The 19,349-nt window shown below is 44.3% G+C and overlaps 1 protein-coding gene across 5 annotated transcripts in view; it reads left to right on the top strand.

The window, feature by feature from the left end:
- The window catches only part of Slc22a23 (solute carrier family 22 member 23), a 174,017-nt gene that overhangs the window by 109,838 nt on the left and 44,830 nt on the right, over positions 1-19,349 (top strand). For all 5 annotated transcript variants that reach the window (XR_013051552.1, XR_013051553.1, XM_076573158.1 and 2 more), the window contains one exon: positions 12,233-12,401. Coding sequence is in view for 3 of the 5 variants with exons in the window: in XM_076573158.1 (XP_076429273.1) it covers positions 12,233-12,401 (169 nt within the window). In the remaining 2 variants the exon portion in view is untranslated. The remainder of the gene's footprint in view (positions 1-12,232; positions 12,402-19,349) is intronic.

Raw genomic sequence — 19,349 nt, 5'->3', positions numbered from 1 at the left:
CTTCTAGGATCACACCAGCTCATTCGTAACTCACATTAGAACCGGAGGCAGATGGAGTCCCCAGAGAGGAAAAATCCTAACTTCTGAAAGAAATGCTCCATTCTCCTCTTAACTGGCCTAAGGTTTTAGGAGGTTAAGTCGCTGCCTGGAGGCCACACAGCTGTGAGTAGAATCACAGTGGAATAAACTTGAGTCCAGCTGAGGAAAAAATTGGCTTAAACACTGGGGGATTTAACTAGGGGAGTATTCTATTACTTGAAGGTCATTAATGTTACTCAGCATCTATTTACTGAGCCCACACTTGGCACACAGCATGGCATTGGGGTGACCACAGCATGACCTGTGAAGTCCCCTACCTAGGACCTGAGAGTACTCGCCCTCTGATTCTGTGTCCCACGGTGAACATCTGGACAACAGAAATTCACCACAGAGGTGGCTGAACGGCTAAAGTCCTGAGGCAGGACTTGGCTGAGGATTGGGGTGTAGTGGTATCCATCTCTCACGGCCCGTCCTCCTGTGCAGGAGACTGCACCTCAGACACCGTCGACCAAGCTTTGTTAAAAACAAGATGGCAGCACTCAGTCCTAGTCAGTCTCAAAACTGAGCCTACTAAAAGTGTTTCAGTGGACCTGCTTCTCAGCCATGGCTTTAGAGCTCCTAGCCTGACGTGACTCCATGTTTAACTGGCTGGTGTTTCTAAGTTGAACACAACCCAAAGGGGTTTTCCCCTTGGAGGGGTGTGTGTGCTAATTTTAACTGCCATGTGTCCGATCAGATTTGATTTCTGTTTTTATTACAATCTCAATTTCAAACTAAACCCAAAGCAATCCTTGTTGCTTGTATTCTCCAAAGGCAGTGTGGTGAGGTCAGAGATCCGGAGGCTTGGAACCGTGCCTTGCCTTTACCACCAACTGACTCCCTGACCTTGTTTTCCCCTTGAATAGAATGAGTTGGTTGGATGGGGATCGCTGGCTGCAGACTGGCAGTACAAGTCAGACCCTGACCCTGGCCATGTTTCATGAGACCTCAGCTGTGTTTCATTTTCTAATTGAACCTAAAGGTCGTTAAGCAAGGCAAAAGCTTGGTGATTCGTCATGGCTCCCCTCTCACAGCCACGGTTCCGCATCTGCCTACCCAATTCCACTAGCCCTCCTCCATAGTCTCTAGATTTCTTTCATCTCAAATAGAAAATTTCAATTTCTTTGCCCCTCCAGGGCTTCTGTGCCTCTGCCTGCCTTGCTCTTTGGGCATTGAAAGCTGTAATATGGTAGGGTTTTCCCCCCAACAGAAAAGAGTCGCATACCTGGCTGGCGTTGGCAGCAAAGCCAGCCTCTAATGGTGCCAAGGCTGGTAGGCCACCTGGTGTGGCAAACCTTCCAGCGCCCTGTGTTGCTGTTGGTGTTAATATGCCAATGCGGCTAAGGGACTATTAACCAGGGACCTTGGTGCTGGCATGTGTGGAAGTCCACCTATACTGTAAGTCCTACAGCATTCAGATTCCTGCTTCTGGAGGGACCCCTGAGAACAGAACTGTGGATTCCAGGTCCCTTCTCTGGACCTCCCAACTGTGTGTTTGTGCCATCTCTAGAATGGGCTGGTAAAATGGCACCTCATTCCCCTAATTATAAGGAGGGTTAAATGGCATCTCTGGAGGTCATGGCACAGTGGTCCTTAAAAGGGAAATGCACTGGAGTCACTACAAAGTCTGTCGCCTCAGCTCACTGGGCCCAGCCTCACCCTGATTGAAAGGGTCTGAGCAGGGCCCTGGGACCTGCATGTCCAATGTGGTCCCCGGTGAGGGTGCAGCAACAGGTGTGTGCTCATGTACATCTCGATGCTAAAGAACTCTGCCCCTAAGACGGGAACCCGGGAGGCAGGAATCACCAGCTGCAGGGGCCTTTGAGTGTCCCTCACAGTACAATGGTACTTGGGCAGGAGCCTGAGTGGGCTATTCCTGCTAGGCCTAGGGACCATAGGGAAGCCAGTGTGGTAGAGAGAGGGCACACAGGAACTGGAGCCATCCTGAACACTTAGCTTCTACTCTGAGTGAGATGGGACCCCTTGGGTTAGTGGGGTAGGCGACATGTGACAGTGACATCCACCCTCCAGAGGGACTGCAGCTCTATGATGTTGCAGCTGCCAAAGTAACTGCATTTTCAGGGTAAGGGAATGACCCTTACTGGAAAATCAAACTCTTCTTTACAAAATAACTAACATGAAGACCAATATACAAGGAAAGACAGAATGAAAAAATCAGATCAGCTCTGCACTCTAAGTGAGGATGTTGATTCTGACCTTGATCAGCAGGGGAAGCTGTAGCTGTCGTAAGAGAATGTTGATGAAGAAAGCTGGGACCGGAAGGAAGCTGAGGAGCAGCCTGTAAATCCACAAAGTGGCCACATCTCCAGGCTTCCCTCTGCAGCTTGAAGCACAGACACCACATTTGTGGAATCTTCTTCCCAAACTTGTGAACCTGGAGCTAACCAGGCAGTTAATCAGACTGCCAGTTTAGAGATTAAACTGAGACATGGGAGAGCAGATTAACAGTCCCATGGGGAAGTAATTAGGTAAGATAGAAGTCACTGGGCTTCTTCACTGAGACTATTCCATGGGGAAGTGGGTGGGTGCAGTCGGGGCAGCTCTAGGGGGAAAGAGACAATGGAAAATATGGCTGAAGTCAGAAGAGGGCTCCAGATCCTCTGGAGCTGGATAGTTGGAAGCCACTCTATGGCTGCTGGGAATTGAACCTGGGTCCTCTATAAAGAGCAAGAAGCCCAGGAAAATTATTTTTAGAGATATATTTTTATTTTAAAGTGTGTGTGTGTGTGTGTGTGTGTGTGTGTGTGTGTGTGTGTGTGTGTGTGTGTGTGAATGTAAATGCAGGTATCTGTGGAGGCCAGAAAAGGGCATTGGATCTCAAGGAGATGGAGTAACAGACAGAAGTAGACCTCCTGATGTGGGTGCTGGGAACTGAACTCGGGTCTTCTGCAAGAGCAGCAGGCTACCTTAACCTCTAACACACCTCCAGCCTCAGGAAAGGTATTTTTAAAATGCAGATATGGCCGAAGATGGAGTATTAGGAGTATAACCCTGGTAGGGCACTAGGCTAGCATATACCAAGACTTGGGATTCCATCCCTAATACAAGAGAGTGGGAAGGAGAGGCAGACAGAGAGGAAAAGGACCTGACAGCCTCATCAAATAACAACTGTAGTACCAAAAGCTCAGTTAAGACACATGTTGCCAAGCCTGATGACCCGAGTTCAGTCCACATCAAGGAAGTCAAAAACCAACTCACACAGTTGTTCTCTGGCCTCTTCAGACATGCCCTGTCACACACACCATGTCACATGTGCCCTGTAAGTGCATGCAAGCATGCTAATACACACACACACACACACACACACACACGCACACACGCACGCACGCACGCACGCACGCACGCGCGCGCGCGCGATAAATGAATAGATGTGGTTTAAAATAATAATAACACTAGTAAAGATACTGATTATAAGAAATGCAAGCTAGGAGATCTTCCCTGCCCTCTGGCAGCTGGGGAGTTAAGTGTGTGTTGATATGAGGTACAGTTGGAAGGGACTCAGGGTTATTTTGTTGGCCAGCACTCCTCTAGGATTTCCAGCTCAAAGACCTGTGAGGCTTCCCTTGCTCAAATGCATAATCTAATCATGTATCCATGATCCCGTACTGAGTGTGAATTTGACCCAGAGCCAAGCCAGTGCCAGAGGAGCTGAGGGTGAAGACTCTTTACTGTGAAAACTAAATGGCAGCATCCAGTGTTCCGAACCCTGCAGCCTCCAGCTCCTTCTGTGGTCCTTCCTCTTGCTTAAAAATGCACAGTAGACAGATCCAGCATGCATGAATCACATTTACATGAAGTTGTTCTGACATATAAAGTCATTTCTCTACTTTCTCTGCTTTTATCAAATATTAGGAGCCTAAAAGTGTCATCAGGCTCCTAAGCACATGCTGCCAAACACTACTCCTTGTTTTTAAACAAGATACTGTAAAGCCAAAACATTAGCTAGTGAGCATTGGAATCCTTGTTCCTCATTTGAGCTATTGAAATGTTAGTTTTAAAGGAAAGACGGAAGGCTGTGGGAACCATGTATCATCCAGAAAGGGCGTGGAACTTTGGGGCTCACCATGCCTTTGTTGCCTTAAGTTGTCACCGGTGTATGAGTGCATGGTGTGGATTTTAACGACTTCTATGTGTCAGGACAGCTTCTGTGGAGTCAGTGACAGAGCTCACCTGGATCAATTCTGTTGATGTAGGGTGCCCAGCCCACTGTGGGCGGCACATCTCTAGGCAGGTGGTGCTAGGGCATATAAAAAGCTAGCTAGACAAGCCAATAAACAGTGTTTCCCCATGGTCTCTGCTTTAGTTCTTACCTCCAGGTTCCTGCCTCAAGTTCCTGCCTTTGCTTTTCTGATGATGGACTGTATCCTGCAAGCTAAAAGAAATACTTTCTCCCCTAAGTTGCTTTAGAATCACAAGGTTGAGGCCAGCCTGGGCTATAAAGCAAGACCCTGGCTCAAAATTAACCATCAGGAAAACAAAGCGCAAGGTGGAGACATGGTTCAAGACTTAGGAAGAGCACTGGCTGCTCTTACAGAGGGCTTGGGTTCAGTTCCCAGCATGACGGTTTACAACTATCTAGAACTCCAGTTCTTCTGGCTTCCTCAGGTACCAGGCACACATACAGTGTACATGCATACATGCCAGCAGAACACTCATGCACATAAAATAAAAATAAATAATAAAATTTTTAAAAGAAAACAAAGCAAAAATTTTAGCAATCTCAGGAAAAGACACAGGTTTAAAAAAACTAGAGAAGAATAGTTCTTCTCTAAGGAACATCTGTGAGCAGTCAGGAAGCTTTGCGTCCTCAGAACTTAGATTCTGGCCCATGTGTAGACAGCTTCTGAGTACAGCAAAAGCGTGGGCAGCATGCAGACTCTTACCTTGTTTCTTCATTGTGAGATTTAGAACAAGATTTTCAATCATTCTAAGCCTTCATGTTCCTCTATGTAAAACGAACATTAACAGTCATATTTACATCATAGACCTGTGTATATTAAATTAATTTAATGTATTTTAAAAAATGCTTGCTGACATGCCTGGCCTACCATACTCAGAGCACTGGTGATACGCTAGGTACCAACAGTTACTGTTGCATTGCCTCTACAACTTGGCATTTCACTGTCCATATCTGTATATTTGGCAGACAGTAGAATGTGATTTGTAGGAAATACTTAAAAGTTGCCCTGGCTTGATTTTCTTTTCTCTGAAGGAAGAAAACCGTTCTTTTCCAATCCCGTAGGTCATACCGGTCAGTTGGCAGGTCTTAGCCAAGAGGAAAGATGACGTCTTTCTCTGGAAGGGAAGGCTTGGAACTGTCGTGATAATAGCAGCTTTCTACCTTGGGATGCTATTTGGGTCTCTGTGCCCAGCAATTTCAGGCTTTTTGGCTATAATAAGGATCCCACAATCACGTGGCTGAAGAGCTGGTCTTCGGGATCTCAGAGCCTGTGTCCTTGCCCATGGCAGTAATCACTGGATGTTGGCTCCTACTTCCAGACACAATGAAGAGAGAGGCAGAAAGGAATGAGTAATGGGAGGAGAGTGGGACACAGTGGGGCCGGGGTACCAGCTGCAGAACTCTGCCTTGAAGTGTAACCTGATGGAGCAGTCGTCCAGGATAGTGTTTCTCAACCTATGGGTCGACACCCCCTAGGGGTCACGTATCAGATATTCATATCCCCATTCATAATAGTAGCAAAACTACAATTATGAAGCAGCAATGGAATCGTTTTATGCTTGTGATTACCACAACATGAAGAAATGTATTAAAAGGGTCACAGCATTAGGAAGGTTGAGAACCACTGGTCTAGGAGCATCTGGTGGCCACCAGGTGATCTCAGTGGCCCTAAGGCTGAACAGGAGCTGGGATACAGGAGGTAGCACCTGAGAAAAGAGGGTCTTCCTGTTTTTCTTCCCCTGGTTGAAATGGGCTGCTAATCTATCTGAGGTCAGAGGAGTATGAGAGAGCAGGTGAATCCATTCTTTTTTTTTTTTTTTTTTTTTTTTTTTTTTTTTTTTTTTTTGGTTTTTTCGAGACAGGGTTTCTCTGTGTAGCTTTGCGCCTTTCCTGGGACTCACTTGGTAGCCCAGGCTGGCCTCGAACTTACAGAGATCTGCCTGGCTCTGCCTCCCGAGTGCTGGGATTAAAGGCGTGCGCCACCACCGCCCGGCTGAATCCATTCTTAAGGACAGTGGGTTTTGAAAAGCCCTAATCTGTGTTGTTAAACTTGAACTATGCAACTTAGCCTCCGAACCAAGTGGTCTTGGGCCTGGCAGTGTTGTGGGCTGTGTAGGCTGCAAGTGCTGCCTTTCCTAGAAAGGTCCTTGTGTGTAGAACAATCCATAAAAGTTCTCCTGTCTCCTTGCTCCGCTCACCAGAAACAGTGATTGTATCTCTCTCCTGCAAGCCTTGCCACACCTCCATCCAGAACCGTGACTGCTCTTCCTGGATTCCTGTGTGTGAAGGAGCAGGGGAAGAAAGGATGTGTCTGAGTGAGGGCTGCATGTCCAAGGTGACATGTCCCAGAAAGGGATCTGTGTGACAGGAAGGAGGGGCAGCTCGTGAGCCTCACCCCGCTTGCACCCTCACAACCTTGGGACAAAGGCTGACCCAGAAGACTGGCTTCCCAGGTGGCCTCTTGGGCTTTACCTGACACTATCTGTATACTTGCTGGCTGTTAGGAGGTGAGCTCTCTGTTCCGGTCCACCCTTCACGCCATGATGGAATGGAACCGTGAGCCGAAACAAACCCTCCTCACTTTAGATTGATGACTTCCGGCTTGCATCGCAACAGCAGAAAGTCCGACTGACGGATCTTTCCTAGATCTGACTGTTCCATGTGTGGTGCAGCTAGCTGCCTACCATATGTGGTGTGATTATCATCTCCAATTGACCCAAGGAAACAGAAGCACAAAGGTGCTGACTTTACTAGCCTGGAAGAAGCCGGGAAGGGACTTAAAGCCATGGCCACCCTCCCCTCCCCTCATACACCAGCCATAGTCTTGACTTCAACCCATCCCCTTCAAGGCACACTCTGTTCCAAGGACACAGATTCTACAAATCTGTAGTTCTCTGGTTTAAACAGTGTCAGCCCGTTAATATATTCCTTTTGTTGCTAGCCAACCCAGATCCAAAAGAATCTTGTGAGCTAAGGAAGTCCAGAACACTTTATCCCAAGAGAATGTGCATTTCTCCCTACCTTCTGTCAGCGCACACACCATTTTTTAAAAACAAAGTCCAGGCTGGGGGTGTGGCTCAGATCAGCAGAAGTGTACTTGCCCAGCATGGGCCATGTGAGGACTGGCTTCCGCACCCAGCACCTCCAAAAATAAGTATTTAGTAAACAATAAAGGCTGTATTCTACTCATGTGCGCATTTATAGGTGGGACTTGCTTTTCTCTGATCGGTATCCAGTGTTACGGGTTGTGTTTTTTGTTTGTTTGTTTGTTTGCTTGCTTGCTTGCTTGCTTATTTCCAACTAAATGCTTAGGACTGCTGACTCCAGGGGAAAGTAAAATGAGAATGTCTGCTTGTGGGGCTTCAGAGGATGTGGGAGGAGAAAGCCAAAGCTTTGCTAACTCAGATCCTGGACAAGGTTCAGAAGGCAGGTGTGTGGTTTGTACGCCCACACCGGCAGGAGCTCTGGGATTCTGCTGAGGCTCTCCAAGATGGTTTAACACAGAAAGGTCCTGAGCCAGTGACTCAGAGGTTATGGGTGATTGTGTTTCATGACAATGGTTCCCGCTGTCACTGAGAGCACTGATCTCTACCGGAGAGGTGTCTTACATCAACATGAAGCATGGGGTATATTTTTTAACTATGAGCTTTGAGTGTCATCTGTATTCAGGGTGTGTCTTCTCAGTTAAAATTCTCCAGAAATGCTCTTACAAACATGTCCAATGATGTGTCTCCTTGATGTTCAAACTCAGTCAGGTTGAAACTGAGGATTAACCATCATATCCAATTTCTAAGGGTTGCTTGTAACCCTTCTCCCTTACAGCCGGAGAGGAAAAGTCATTTTAATAATGAGATTTTTGATGTGGTCTCCTGGGATTTACCTATTCCTATTTCTTGCTCTTTTGGTGTTTTGTTTTGCTTTGCTTCTTACAATGCTGGGAATCCAGGGCTCTACACTAGCAAGTGCTAACATTGAACTACGTCCCAACACCTCAGTTCTGACCTTCCATGAGATAAAATATAAAGAGGAACATGAAGGAGCATTATTCTTCTTACCTTTATCCTATCTTATAGAACAAACTTCAGGCCTACTCTGGAAAAAAAAAAAATCCCTGGATCAGATGAACAGTAAATTAGACCAAATACGTCTCACTGTGGATGATGAGACCAGAGTGGCTGAGTGGTCGCCAGACCATCATTTGTAGTAATGATGCACAGGGCTAGTGCTCGCAGGTGCTGATAGATGCTTTTTGTGCCCTTTCAACTAGCCTGATTTCTCACCCTCCAAAAGGAACAGCAAGCCTAAAAGGCATGTGGCTCCTTGATAATTGCTTTTTGTTTTCATCACATTTTTATAGCTACCATCATAACATAGTTAGATTCAGGCAGGTTGGAAAGAATTTCTGGTGAGTTAAGGCACAAAAGGGTGGCTATCAGCAAACGATCACACCTGTGCCCCACTGACATCCCTGCAACTCCCCAGCAGAAAAGCAAGAATAGCAGATCCTGGCGCACTGTGCACCTGCGTGTTGAAGTCAGATCAAGTCTGTGCTAGGATTCCAACCACAGCAGGTGGAGAGGTCAGAAGACAGTAAACAGCTCCATCCTCTACATTCTGTGAGAGGCAATTAGAGAGCTAGGCTAAGGAACTTGTTCAAAAGTAGGCTCCCCAGGGCTGGCCCATTCACGTATGGTGCAGACACTGCAGGTCTGTGGATCCCACTCGGGGCACAAGAAGTAGAACATTCAGCCACTTGCAAAGAGGACCTCCAGAAGAAAAGCTGGCAGTGTTTAACAGTCGTCATACTGATAGTCACACTGATAAACACAGTAGCTATCACCACTCATTGGCAGCCAGGGGAGATTATAGAGTCACCTGCCCATCAAGACCCCATTTTCCACGCTCATCTTCAAATGCTGATCCTGATCTGGGAAGTTTCACTGCTCTTCCAGCTACACAGAACTATAGATTAGTGTGTGAGACTAGACATCACCGAGAGAGCTGTGCTGGCTGAAAGAATGGAATGTCAGTCCCAACCCCTTCCTTATGGGTGCCGGTGTACCCCAAGACCACAGTGGAAGCCTGGAAGCTGGGGAAGAACCAAGCCCTGTGAATCTTGTGCTGCTTTCTTCCTGTCGATCTCAGCCACCTCCACACATCTTTTCTTTCCCGTGGTTTTCACCTGTCCTTTTAAAAGGAGCGCTTATGGCTTCTCTTTTGTGTATCTGAATTTCCGGCATCACTATTCCTTAGGTTCGTGGCCATTATGATGTTTAAAATAAGGGTCGCCTGAGCACAAGCTGTGTGGCACCACAGGCTCCTTCAGGCAAGTGCAATGTCACTGAATGGCCAGGGGCAAGGTCTTCTGCAGAGTGGGCATGTAGGAAAGAGGGACATTCTCATGGAGTGGGATGGCATGTCAGTTACTCTGAAAACTGAAACTGCTCAATGTTAGACAGTTAGGACACATACAGTTTGGGTATGTTGGACAGAGGGGTGGTTCACACGCATGGATTGTGAGGGCATTGTGGTCAGTCTGAAAACTGAGACATCACTTAATGACTAACAAGCAGGTAACTTATATACCATGGAGAGAAATCACACACACACACACACACACACACACACACACACACACACACACACACACACACACACACACCTGTGAAATGCAATGGCCTGATAGTCAGTCTGAAAACTGAGACATCCCTGAGTGACTAGCTAGCAGGTGACTTACACGGCATGGATATGTTAGACAGAGAGCTGATTCACCCCAGTGATTCCATCCTGCTCCTCAGAATTATGTACAATTTAAAATGAACTGGTTGTAGAGCAGCGAGACTGCTCAGTAGGTAAGACTGCTTGCTATGTTCGCCTGGCAACATTTGATCCTGAAACCCATGTAAAGGTGGAAGGAGGGCACTTACTCCACAAAGTTGTCCTCGGACATCTACATGTATAGTGTGGCATGTGTACCCCATCATGTGCATGCACACGCATGCACAATAATCATAAGCACATATTTTAAAAATGTATGGATTGTTTATTTATGGAATTTCCATTTAATATTTTCAGATTGTGTTTGACTATAGAAAACTGAAGTATGAGAAACAAAATCACAGACAATGGAGCACTACTGCAGTTGTAGGTGTCTTCACATAATTGTGTCACTAAAGAGAGGTAGTGAAGAGAAAGGCAACAAGCAATGCATGGTCTGTTGTACTAGCGAACTCATTAGCACGAATCCATCAGGCTCCTCCAGCATCATCCCTCTGCCTTCTGTAAAAGGCCATAGGTGTGCTACATTTTTTTACTGGTGTCTGTCAGGCCTCCAATATCGAGCCTATTCTGGCTGATACAGGTTCCTGGTTTCCATAACAAGTCTCCTTATGCTTAATGAGTGAAAATTAAAAACCACAACTATTAGTCCATTCACAAAAGACTTTATTATCCCAGAGCAGAAATTTCACACCCTGCCATGCTAAGAAGTACCACTTAAGTGAGCTTGGGCTGTGACACAGAGAGGGGTGATATCACAGCAAATGGCTCAGGAAGGCCCTGCCATCCTCTTTTCCTAGTTCAATGACAAAAATGTTCCTCATAAGCTCTATCCAGTAAGAGCAGGTTTCTCCTGTTCACCAGGAGCTGTGATAACGACTATTTGTGGCCAGGGAGGAACAGAAATTGCTGACAGGATTATATTTCTTCTGCAGTGAGCTGGTGTAGATGCTGGCTGGCAAAGTGCCCTGTGCTCGTTAGGACTGATGATATCCTTGTAGCCAAGTGTGATTTATCCACTTTCCTTTTCATCTGTCCCCTGCATACTGCCTTTGACCTCCTGTCCTGCTGTGGTCTCTGGACAGCCAGAAGATAAGCTACTGTGACCAAGCCGCAAGGTCAGGCTATTGAACAGGCTCTGGACCTGAAGGCAGGAAGAGTATTTTCTCCCAAGGGATCTTTCTTCTTTTTCTCTTTTAATCATTTTAACTGCCAGCCCCCAAAAGAAAAGCAAGAAAGAAAAATTTAGTGACTACTGTACAATGTAGAAAAACAACAGCAAATAAATCTGCATGATCTATAGGTGTGTATGTGTGTGTGTGTGTGTGTGTGTGTGTGTGTGTAGAACCCAGCTACTTTTTCTAATATTATTAAAGGGATTCATGTATTGGGTCCATATGGATTGTCCATGAGTGCTCAGACAGTTTTTTTGGTTTTTTGGTTTTTGTTTTAGAAAGGGTCAAATGCAGAGAATGGACTCTTGTGGACAGGAGAGATCGTGATCTATTCCATTTAGTGGGTCTTGGTTGAAGACAGATACTTCTTTTCATTGTGCAGCTCTGCTGATGAATTAGAAATGGCCCCTGTTGGGGAAGAACACGCCACATCCCCACACCAATGCACAACAGGATTCAGAATGGCACAGGGGCATTCCTGCCAGGTCATAGTGTACCCCCAGGTGCCTTTGCTTTTGCTTTGTGCAGTGTGGTCAGTTTGTCCTGATTTCACCAAGGAGATGTCTTCACTGAGTGCTGGTGTGAGGTCAGAAGCAAGGATGGCCATGCAAGTGGGGAGAGATTGGAGACCTTGCTGGTGACCCATACAGAGGCTGAGAGGGTCCCCGGTGCATATCCTAGGTGGGAAGGAAAGGGGATGGCATGGGCAGCAAGAGGACCCACTGCACAGCAAGCTCTGCAATACCAAAGGGCAAAGGAAAGGAGATAATGAGAGATGCAAACTGTCTCCACAAGTGGCATATCTTGGTTCCTGAGCTGAGCCCCTATAAATGTCAATGTCCTTCCCACCAGCTTATTTTATGACCTGGAGCAATGACCTCACTCTCTTCCCCATCAGGCCTCAGTTCCCCCCATGTATCCAATGACATCCTAGCATGGGGCTCCCCAGCCATCAGGCAAGCAAGTGGCACTCACATCTCCCATATTATTTGTTTTCTAGGAATAGAGCTGTGCCCTCCAGGAAAACGGTTCATGATTACCATGGTGGCAAGCTTCGTGGCCATGGCAGGCCAGTTCCTCATGCCGGGGCTGGCCGCGCTATGCCGGGACTGGCAGGTGCTTCAGGCCCTTATCATCTGTCCCTTCCTGCTCATGCTGCTCTACTGGTCGTGAGTATCCTTCATGATGTACCATCTCATCCATGCCTGACTGTGACTGTAGGCCCTGCCCGCCACAATGTTAACATGTCTTCCTGACAGGATCTCACTTCAAATCAGTCTTTCTCAACACACACACACACACACACACACACACACACACACACACACACACACACCACTCCCCACCCCTTATTAACTGTTTACATTGTTCATATTGTGGAATAATCCCCTTTTTACCATTCCCCAACCCCAATAGCTACCCATGGCATCACACTGACCTGCTTCTGTCTATCACATAGTACCTTGAGATTAATATCTATAAAAGGACTTACCTGTAAATGGTGGGAAGGTCTTATGTGCTAGAATGGGACATTTGGAGGGGGGCATTGAAGGAGCATTTAGAAAAGCTCTCTATTTTCTCTCTGTGAAGGATGAACAAATTTCAGCCCATTGCCCAGATCTGGCTCATCATCAGTTTTTGCAAATAAAAATTTATTGGAAGACAGCCATTCTCAGATGCCCACAAGTGCATGGCCTATAGTTACTGTGGCAGCAGTGGCGAGGCCCACACAGCTGAAAATGCTTATAATCTGATTCTTTAAAAAAAAAAAAAAAAAAAAAAAAGTTTTCCCATCCTGCTTAAGATTGATTAATATGACTTCTAAAGCCACATGTAACAAGATTTTGAGTTGCCAACTTTGGGGAGGGTGGCATTGAATATACTGTCTGGTATGACCTAACTGTCTAAGGAATATGAATATGCTGTAAGAAGAAAAATTTTAAATTGTACAGATTTAAAAACCAAATTTTTTTTTGTTTTTTTATTTTTGAGAGACACCCAGGGAGTTTAACATGTTAAGTATGCCTGTATGTGATGGAAGGTACCATGCCCCATGCTTAGCTCTGGCTAGGTCAGCCCCAGAAATCCAAATTTTGAAGTCAAGTTACCTTTATAACATACATATTTGTTTAACTGAGCAGTCTTTATAATCAAATGTCTTTCTACAGTTAAAAATCCCAAAGACAACACAATCCAGATTCTCTTTGTGATATCCATTTTTACGTGGCTTATTTTTTATATTACTTTTACTTTCTCTTTAAAGACTTTATTTTTTAAAACTATTTTTTATATAATTGTATATATTACTTTTTTTCTCTTTCAAGCCTACGTACATTTTACATACATTGTAAACCATTTCGAGGTTTATCCATCTGAATCTGTCTTATTGTGAATCTATTGCTTTAAGCTATAGTGTTTCCACCCATCTCAGCTTCCCAACATGGCGGAACTACGTTTAACTCCAGCTCTGGGAACCAGGCTCCCACCAACTCTGGGACGCAGTGGGTCTATGCTTCCATCAAAGCAGCATGCAGCCCAGAAACCTTTTTTGTTTTTGTTTTTAACTATCAAAAGCTATATCCACCACGCATCATACTGTACGGCTTGGAATCTGCCATGTTGCATGCAGGTCAAGCCTGCAAGCCATGGACCCGCCATAGAGTAGCTCAAGCCCGCAGGCTGCCACTAACTTGAGAGAGACCATTAAGAAGTTTTTGTTTGTTTGGTTGGTTGGTTGGTTGGTTTTGGTTTTTCGAGACAGGGTTTCTCTGTGTAGCTTTGCGCCTTTCCTGGAACTCGCTTTGGAGACCAGGCTGGCCTCGAACTCACAGAGATCCGCCTGGTTCTGCCTCCCGAGTGCTGGGATTAAAGGTGTGCACCACCACCGCCCGGCATAAGAAATTATTTTTAACTTCATTTTGGAATCTTTTTTTCTTTTTTTTTGTTTTATGTGGAAATACTTGCCCCGGGTTGGGCGCCATTTGTAGCTGAAGAGTTTCTCTCCAGATCCCACCAAGCCCCCCCCCCCCCCCCCCCCCCGCAGTCCCATAGCCCACTTATAAAATAATCACTCAGAAGTTTATATTACTTATAAACTGTATGGCCATGGCAGGCTTCTTGTTATCTAGTTCTGATATCTTAAATTAACCCATTTCTTTTTTTTTTTTTTTTTTTTTTTCCATCACAGACAATTTATTTTGTTCTATTCATTCACAGTTAATACAGAAAATACTTGGAAACATTTCCATATAATGTTTGACACAGAAATCATCAAATAGAAGTATACAATGTTGACAGGAGGCAGTACATTTATAATTTATAACCCCAAATGTATTTATAAATTAGAAATGGAAAGATCTACAAATGAAATTATGAAGGTTCACCAAAGTCATTTAATCTGTTAGTTTCTCATTCATTTTTATGTCTTAATAATATTCTATTGTATGAATAAGCCACATTTTATTTCTCTCCAGTATTTGATAGCTATTTGAGTTGTTTTAACTTTTTTACTATTAGCAACACACTGCTGTAAACCTTCATGTACATGTTTCATAGGTGCACATTTTCAGTAGTTTGAGGATATATTCCTAAGGGTAGAATTGTTGAGTAACAGAGTAACAATGTTTTGCATTTTGACCAACCACCAGACTGTTTTGCCAAAGTGGCACACCATTTTACAATCTCACCAAATCCTTGTTTTTAAGGCTCTGATTTTTGTACAAAAGCATTCAATCATTCTGTCAGACCAAACCAGGAAAAGTAAGCTATAGTTCAGAGCTGTTCTATTCCATTTACTATGCAAAGCCAATCTTGGCGTTTGCAACTCTCAGCCCTTTTGAGTATTCTTGCAGTGTTCACCTTTTCCTCCACCACTTTTTTTTTCTTCTTTTTTTCTAGTTTATTTCTATCTATTACAAATGTATAAGAAATCCTCCATCAACGCTGCTGATAGCAGCAGAACCTTGAGAAATATACCTTTGGTTTGTCTCAGAAAAGGAGCACATATTGTACTGTAAAGTTTATAAAATTGGTGCAAAACATTGTAATAATGTTACAATACCAGTTTTAAGAGTTCAGTGGGGAGCCGATGGGATACATGCAGAACTGTGAAAGCGATCTCACTTAGCCAGCTGTACACGTAGACTGTAAATCTACATTCAGATCATTTCTGAACTAAGACTATCATCTCAGTTTATCTGTTGAGGTCAACCAGGAAACCCTAGAATATACCTTGATTTTTGCAAAAAAAACAAAATAGGGGGAGGGGTTTCTTCAGCATTTCAGTCCATGAGTAACAGTATCCTAACAGGCAAAGTGTTCTCTCACTGTCAACATAGAATGAACTGCTGCTGGAGGTCAACTTGGGCTTTAATTTGCATTAGCACTTACATGCATAGTAGTCCAAGTTGTTGACCTCATGACTTTAAAAAGTAACTCTAAAAAAGTAAAATGGCCCTTCTTGGAAGACTAAAGAAAGACATCCAGCCACAGTTGTAAAAAGTCTCATCAAAACATTATACCCTTTTATGAATTACGCCTCAATTTAAAAAAAGAAAGAAAAAGTAGCCCCAAATAAGAAGCAGCTCTGAAAAAGAAAATATAACTTAAGATATTTGAAAAAAAACAAGGTGAATACAGGTTCAAAAGTAATTAAGATATATTTTCTTAAGGCTATCTAGAATTAGGCTTTAAAGAATTCTACCATTTCAAGTTTACCACTAGTTACTAGATACCTATTTACAAACAAGATGTTCACCTTTTTTGTTTCTTTATCAAGAGAAAAATCTACCTTCAGACTAACCCATTAAATTAACCCATTTCTATTAATCTATAAGTTTCCACGTGGCTTGTGGCTTACCGGTATCTCAACATCTGCTTCTCATGACTGTAGCTGGCAGCGTCTCCTGACTCAGCCTTCCACTTCCCAGATTTCTCCTCTCTCCTTATCCTGCCTACACTATACTGCCTGCTGGCTACTGGCCAATGAGCATTTTATTTATCAATCAATCAGAGCAACACATTCACAGCATCCCCAGAAGCCATGCTTTTCTAATTCCCTGCTATAAAAAGCGGGTCATAATCATTCTACCTGGGGTTGTTCTGAAGACTAAAGTGATGCATGCAAAAGTGTGCATGAGGAGGCAATGTAGAGGGAGACTTGGAGATAAAGCATGAAGCCCTACCACTGAATAGGCATGTAACCTTTGGCAAGTTGCTTAACCTCTGCCCCTCAAGTTCATCAGGGCCCTGAGTCATAATAGTAAATAATTGTGTTAGGAGAATTAATAGACACACTTGATTGACACCTGTCACCTAGTATCACATGTTAATGTTGATCCATGTAAGTATGATATTTTATATTTATATTGATAGTATTTAAGATACTTTGCATGTGTCATGTCTTAGGTTTCCATAAGTATTAACTACTGCTACTACTGTTATTGTATCAACCCTTAATAGAAAACTGTATGTAGGAGCTGCAACAATTGTTGGGAGAAATGTGTTCTGCCTTTTCCTACTAGGCTTGAAAGATTCCACAAGAATCAATAGCTTTCTTCAAAGCCACTGTTTTGATGCCTGTCCTTTCTCCTCGATCTCTCTTGTTACCACTGTCCTACCATCTTTTCCTGTTTGGTTCCGTTCTTGGACAGGCTTCAGTGGCTGCTGGAGGGAGAGGTGACTGGTAGCATTAGCCAGCACAACCAGCTGTTGGTGGCCAAGTACAGAAAGTGACATACTTTTCTTTAATAAGAAAGTCTTTACTGCCTGTACTCAGGGTGCCCAGCAGCAAGCTTGGTAGCTGCATGCTCTCTAAGGAGCAGACTGAGAAGCCCAGGAGCTATGAGGAACAGCAAACCAGTTGCTCATGGCAGAATCCTCAAGCTGCAAGTAGTGGGCTGGGCCATGAAGATAAAGGCATAGGGGATCTTCTGGTCAAGGTGATAGACAGACAGACAAACAGACAGGGGTCTTTCTATATGCACATGGTTGCTGAATAAAATAAACCACCACAAAAAATGCAGTGCTGAGCTGCACTGGAATGAGGGGATTCTGAGAGAGCATCATGGAGACAGCATGAGGCTTCCAAACCTGACAGCAGCCTGGGGGCCTGCCCACAGACTAGAACTGAGCTCTTGGATGTAGTTGCTGCTCCTGAGTCACTGACCCAGTACCTGACAGAAACAGCTCGAAGGAAGAAATGCTTACTCAGGCCCATTAGTTCAGAGAGTTTCAGTCCACTATGGTAGGAAGGTATGTCCAAGCAACTCAGTTTATTGTGGTGGGAGTGCATGGCAGACATTGTCCACATCACAGTAAAGTAGACCAGGAAGCAAAGACAGGAAGTGAACATGAGTAAACCTTCAGGGACTTACCCTGAATAACCTGTCTCCTCCCAAATTTCTAGAACCTCCAAAAATAGTGCCACCAATTGGGGATCAAGTGTTTCAAGCATGAGCTGTGAGGACACTACAGATTCAAACTACAACACTGTGGTTTGGATGTGGGTTGTTCCACACCTATCCTTATGCCAGAGGCTTAGATTTCAGTGTAGTGGTATTGAAAGGTAGTAGGGTCTCATGGTTTGGTCATTAGGGGTATTTCCATAGGAAGGATTGATACTGGTCTTACACAGTGAGTGACCTAACCCCTAAATCTGATGTCCCTCTTGCCATGTGATCTCTGTCACACACATTCTGTCATTGTGATTCCACCCACCTTAGATCCTCACCAGAGGTCTAACTGCCCAGTTTGAACTTTCAGTCTTCAAAACTGTGGGCTTTGTATGTTGCCCTGGCACAGACATTTTGTTTTAGCAACAGAGAAAGGACTAAATACAGGCTTGGTATACAATTAGAACTGAGCTCCTTGAATAAAGCCCAGAATCAAAGACTCGAAAGTCTTTCCTCACCACAGGGTCTCCACCCACAGCTGGCTGACTCCCTGAACTGTGGCCAGAAAGAAATTCTCTTTAAAATAAATCAAAGCTTTGAAGTCTGTACTATGCATTTGTGTGCGCATGCATGCACAAATTTTAGACACTTGCCAAGGCTGAGATACTGACCTTCTAGAGTCAACAAAGCCTCCTAAGGAGGCACGCAAGGCTCACATGGGAGAAAATTCTTGACAAGGATGAGCTCACAGACAAAATTCACACATTCCTGGGGGAAAGTATTGTGAGGGCTCAAAACTGTAGACTTAGGGGTTTTCATCTCAAAAACCACAGAACACAGAATAATCTGAAGGGAAAATTGGCTATTATTTGAGAACCTACCCCATGCTGCTCTTCTAGATATGGCACCTGCACACAAACAAGTCATTATTCTCTGAAAATATAGAAGGCAAATGCAGATAAAAGGTAGCCAACAGACTATGGCCCCATAAAAAGCCAGGAAGAGGCTTATCTTAGTTAGGATTGCTGTGATGAAACACCATGACCAAAAGCAACTTGGGGAGGAGAGGGTTTATTTCACTCATAGTTTCATATAACAGCTCATCATCAAAAGCAGTGAGGGCAGGAACTTAAGCAGGGAAGGAACCTGGAGACAGGAACTGATGCAGAGGCTGTGGAAGGATGCTGCTTACTGACTTGCTCCTTATGGCTTTCTCAGCCTGCTTCCTTATAGAATCTAGGACCCTCAGCCCAGAGATGGCACCACCCACAATGGGCTGGGTCCTCCCCCATCAATTACTAATGAAAAAAATACCCTACAGGGCTTGCCTACAGCCTGACCTTATAAAGGCATTTTCTTAATTGAGGTCCCCTCCTCTCAGATGACTTTAGTTTGTGTCAAATTGACATACAACTATCCAGCACAATTGACCCCTTGTCAACTTTACACACAAACACATCACTGTAAAGCCACAATCTTTCCTTTCTTGTTCATCTCCAAGATCACACATTAATATAAACATTACAATATAAAACATTTTACAAACTTAAAAAGTCCCAGTCTTACAAATTCAAACACTTTAAAAATTCAGTCTCTTAAAAAAAAGTCTGAAATCTCTTACAATTGAAAGTCTCCCAACTGTGAGCTAATATAAAATAAAAAATAAGTTTAATCTGTTTGTTTGTTTGGGTTTTTTGTTTATTTGTTTTTGAGACAAGGTTTCTT

Source organism: Peromyscus maniculatus, chromosome 5, assembly GCF_049852395.1.
Source record: "Peromyscus maniculatus bairdii isolate BWxNUB_F1_BW_parent chromosome 5, HU_Pman_BW_mat_3.1, whole genome shotgun sequence".
Taxonomy (NCBI): domain Eukaryota; kingdom Metazoa; phylum Chordata; class Mammalia; order Rodentia; family Cricetidae; genus Peromyscus; species Peromyscus maniculatus.
The sequence above is the reverse complement of the archived record's forward strand: the minus strand, read 5'-3'. Positions and strand labels throughout refer to the sequence as shown.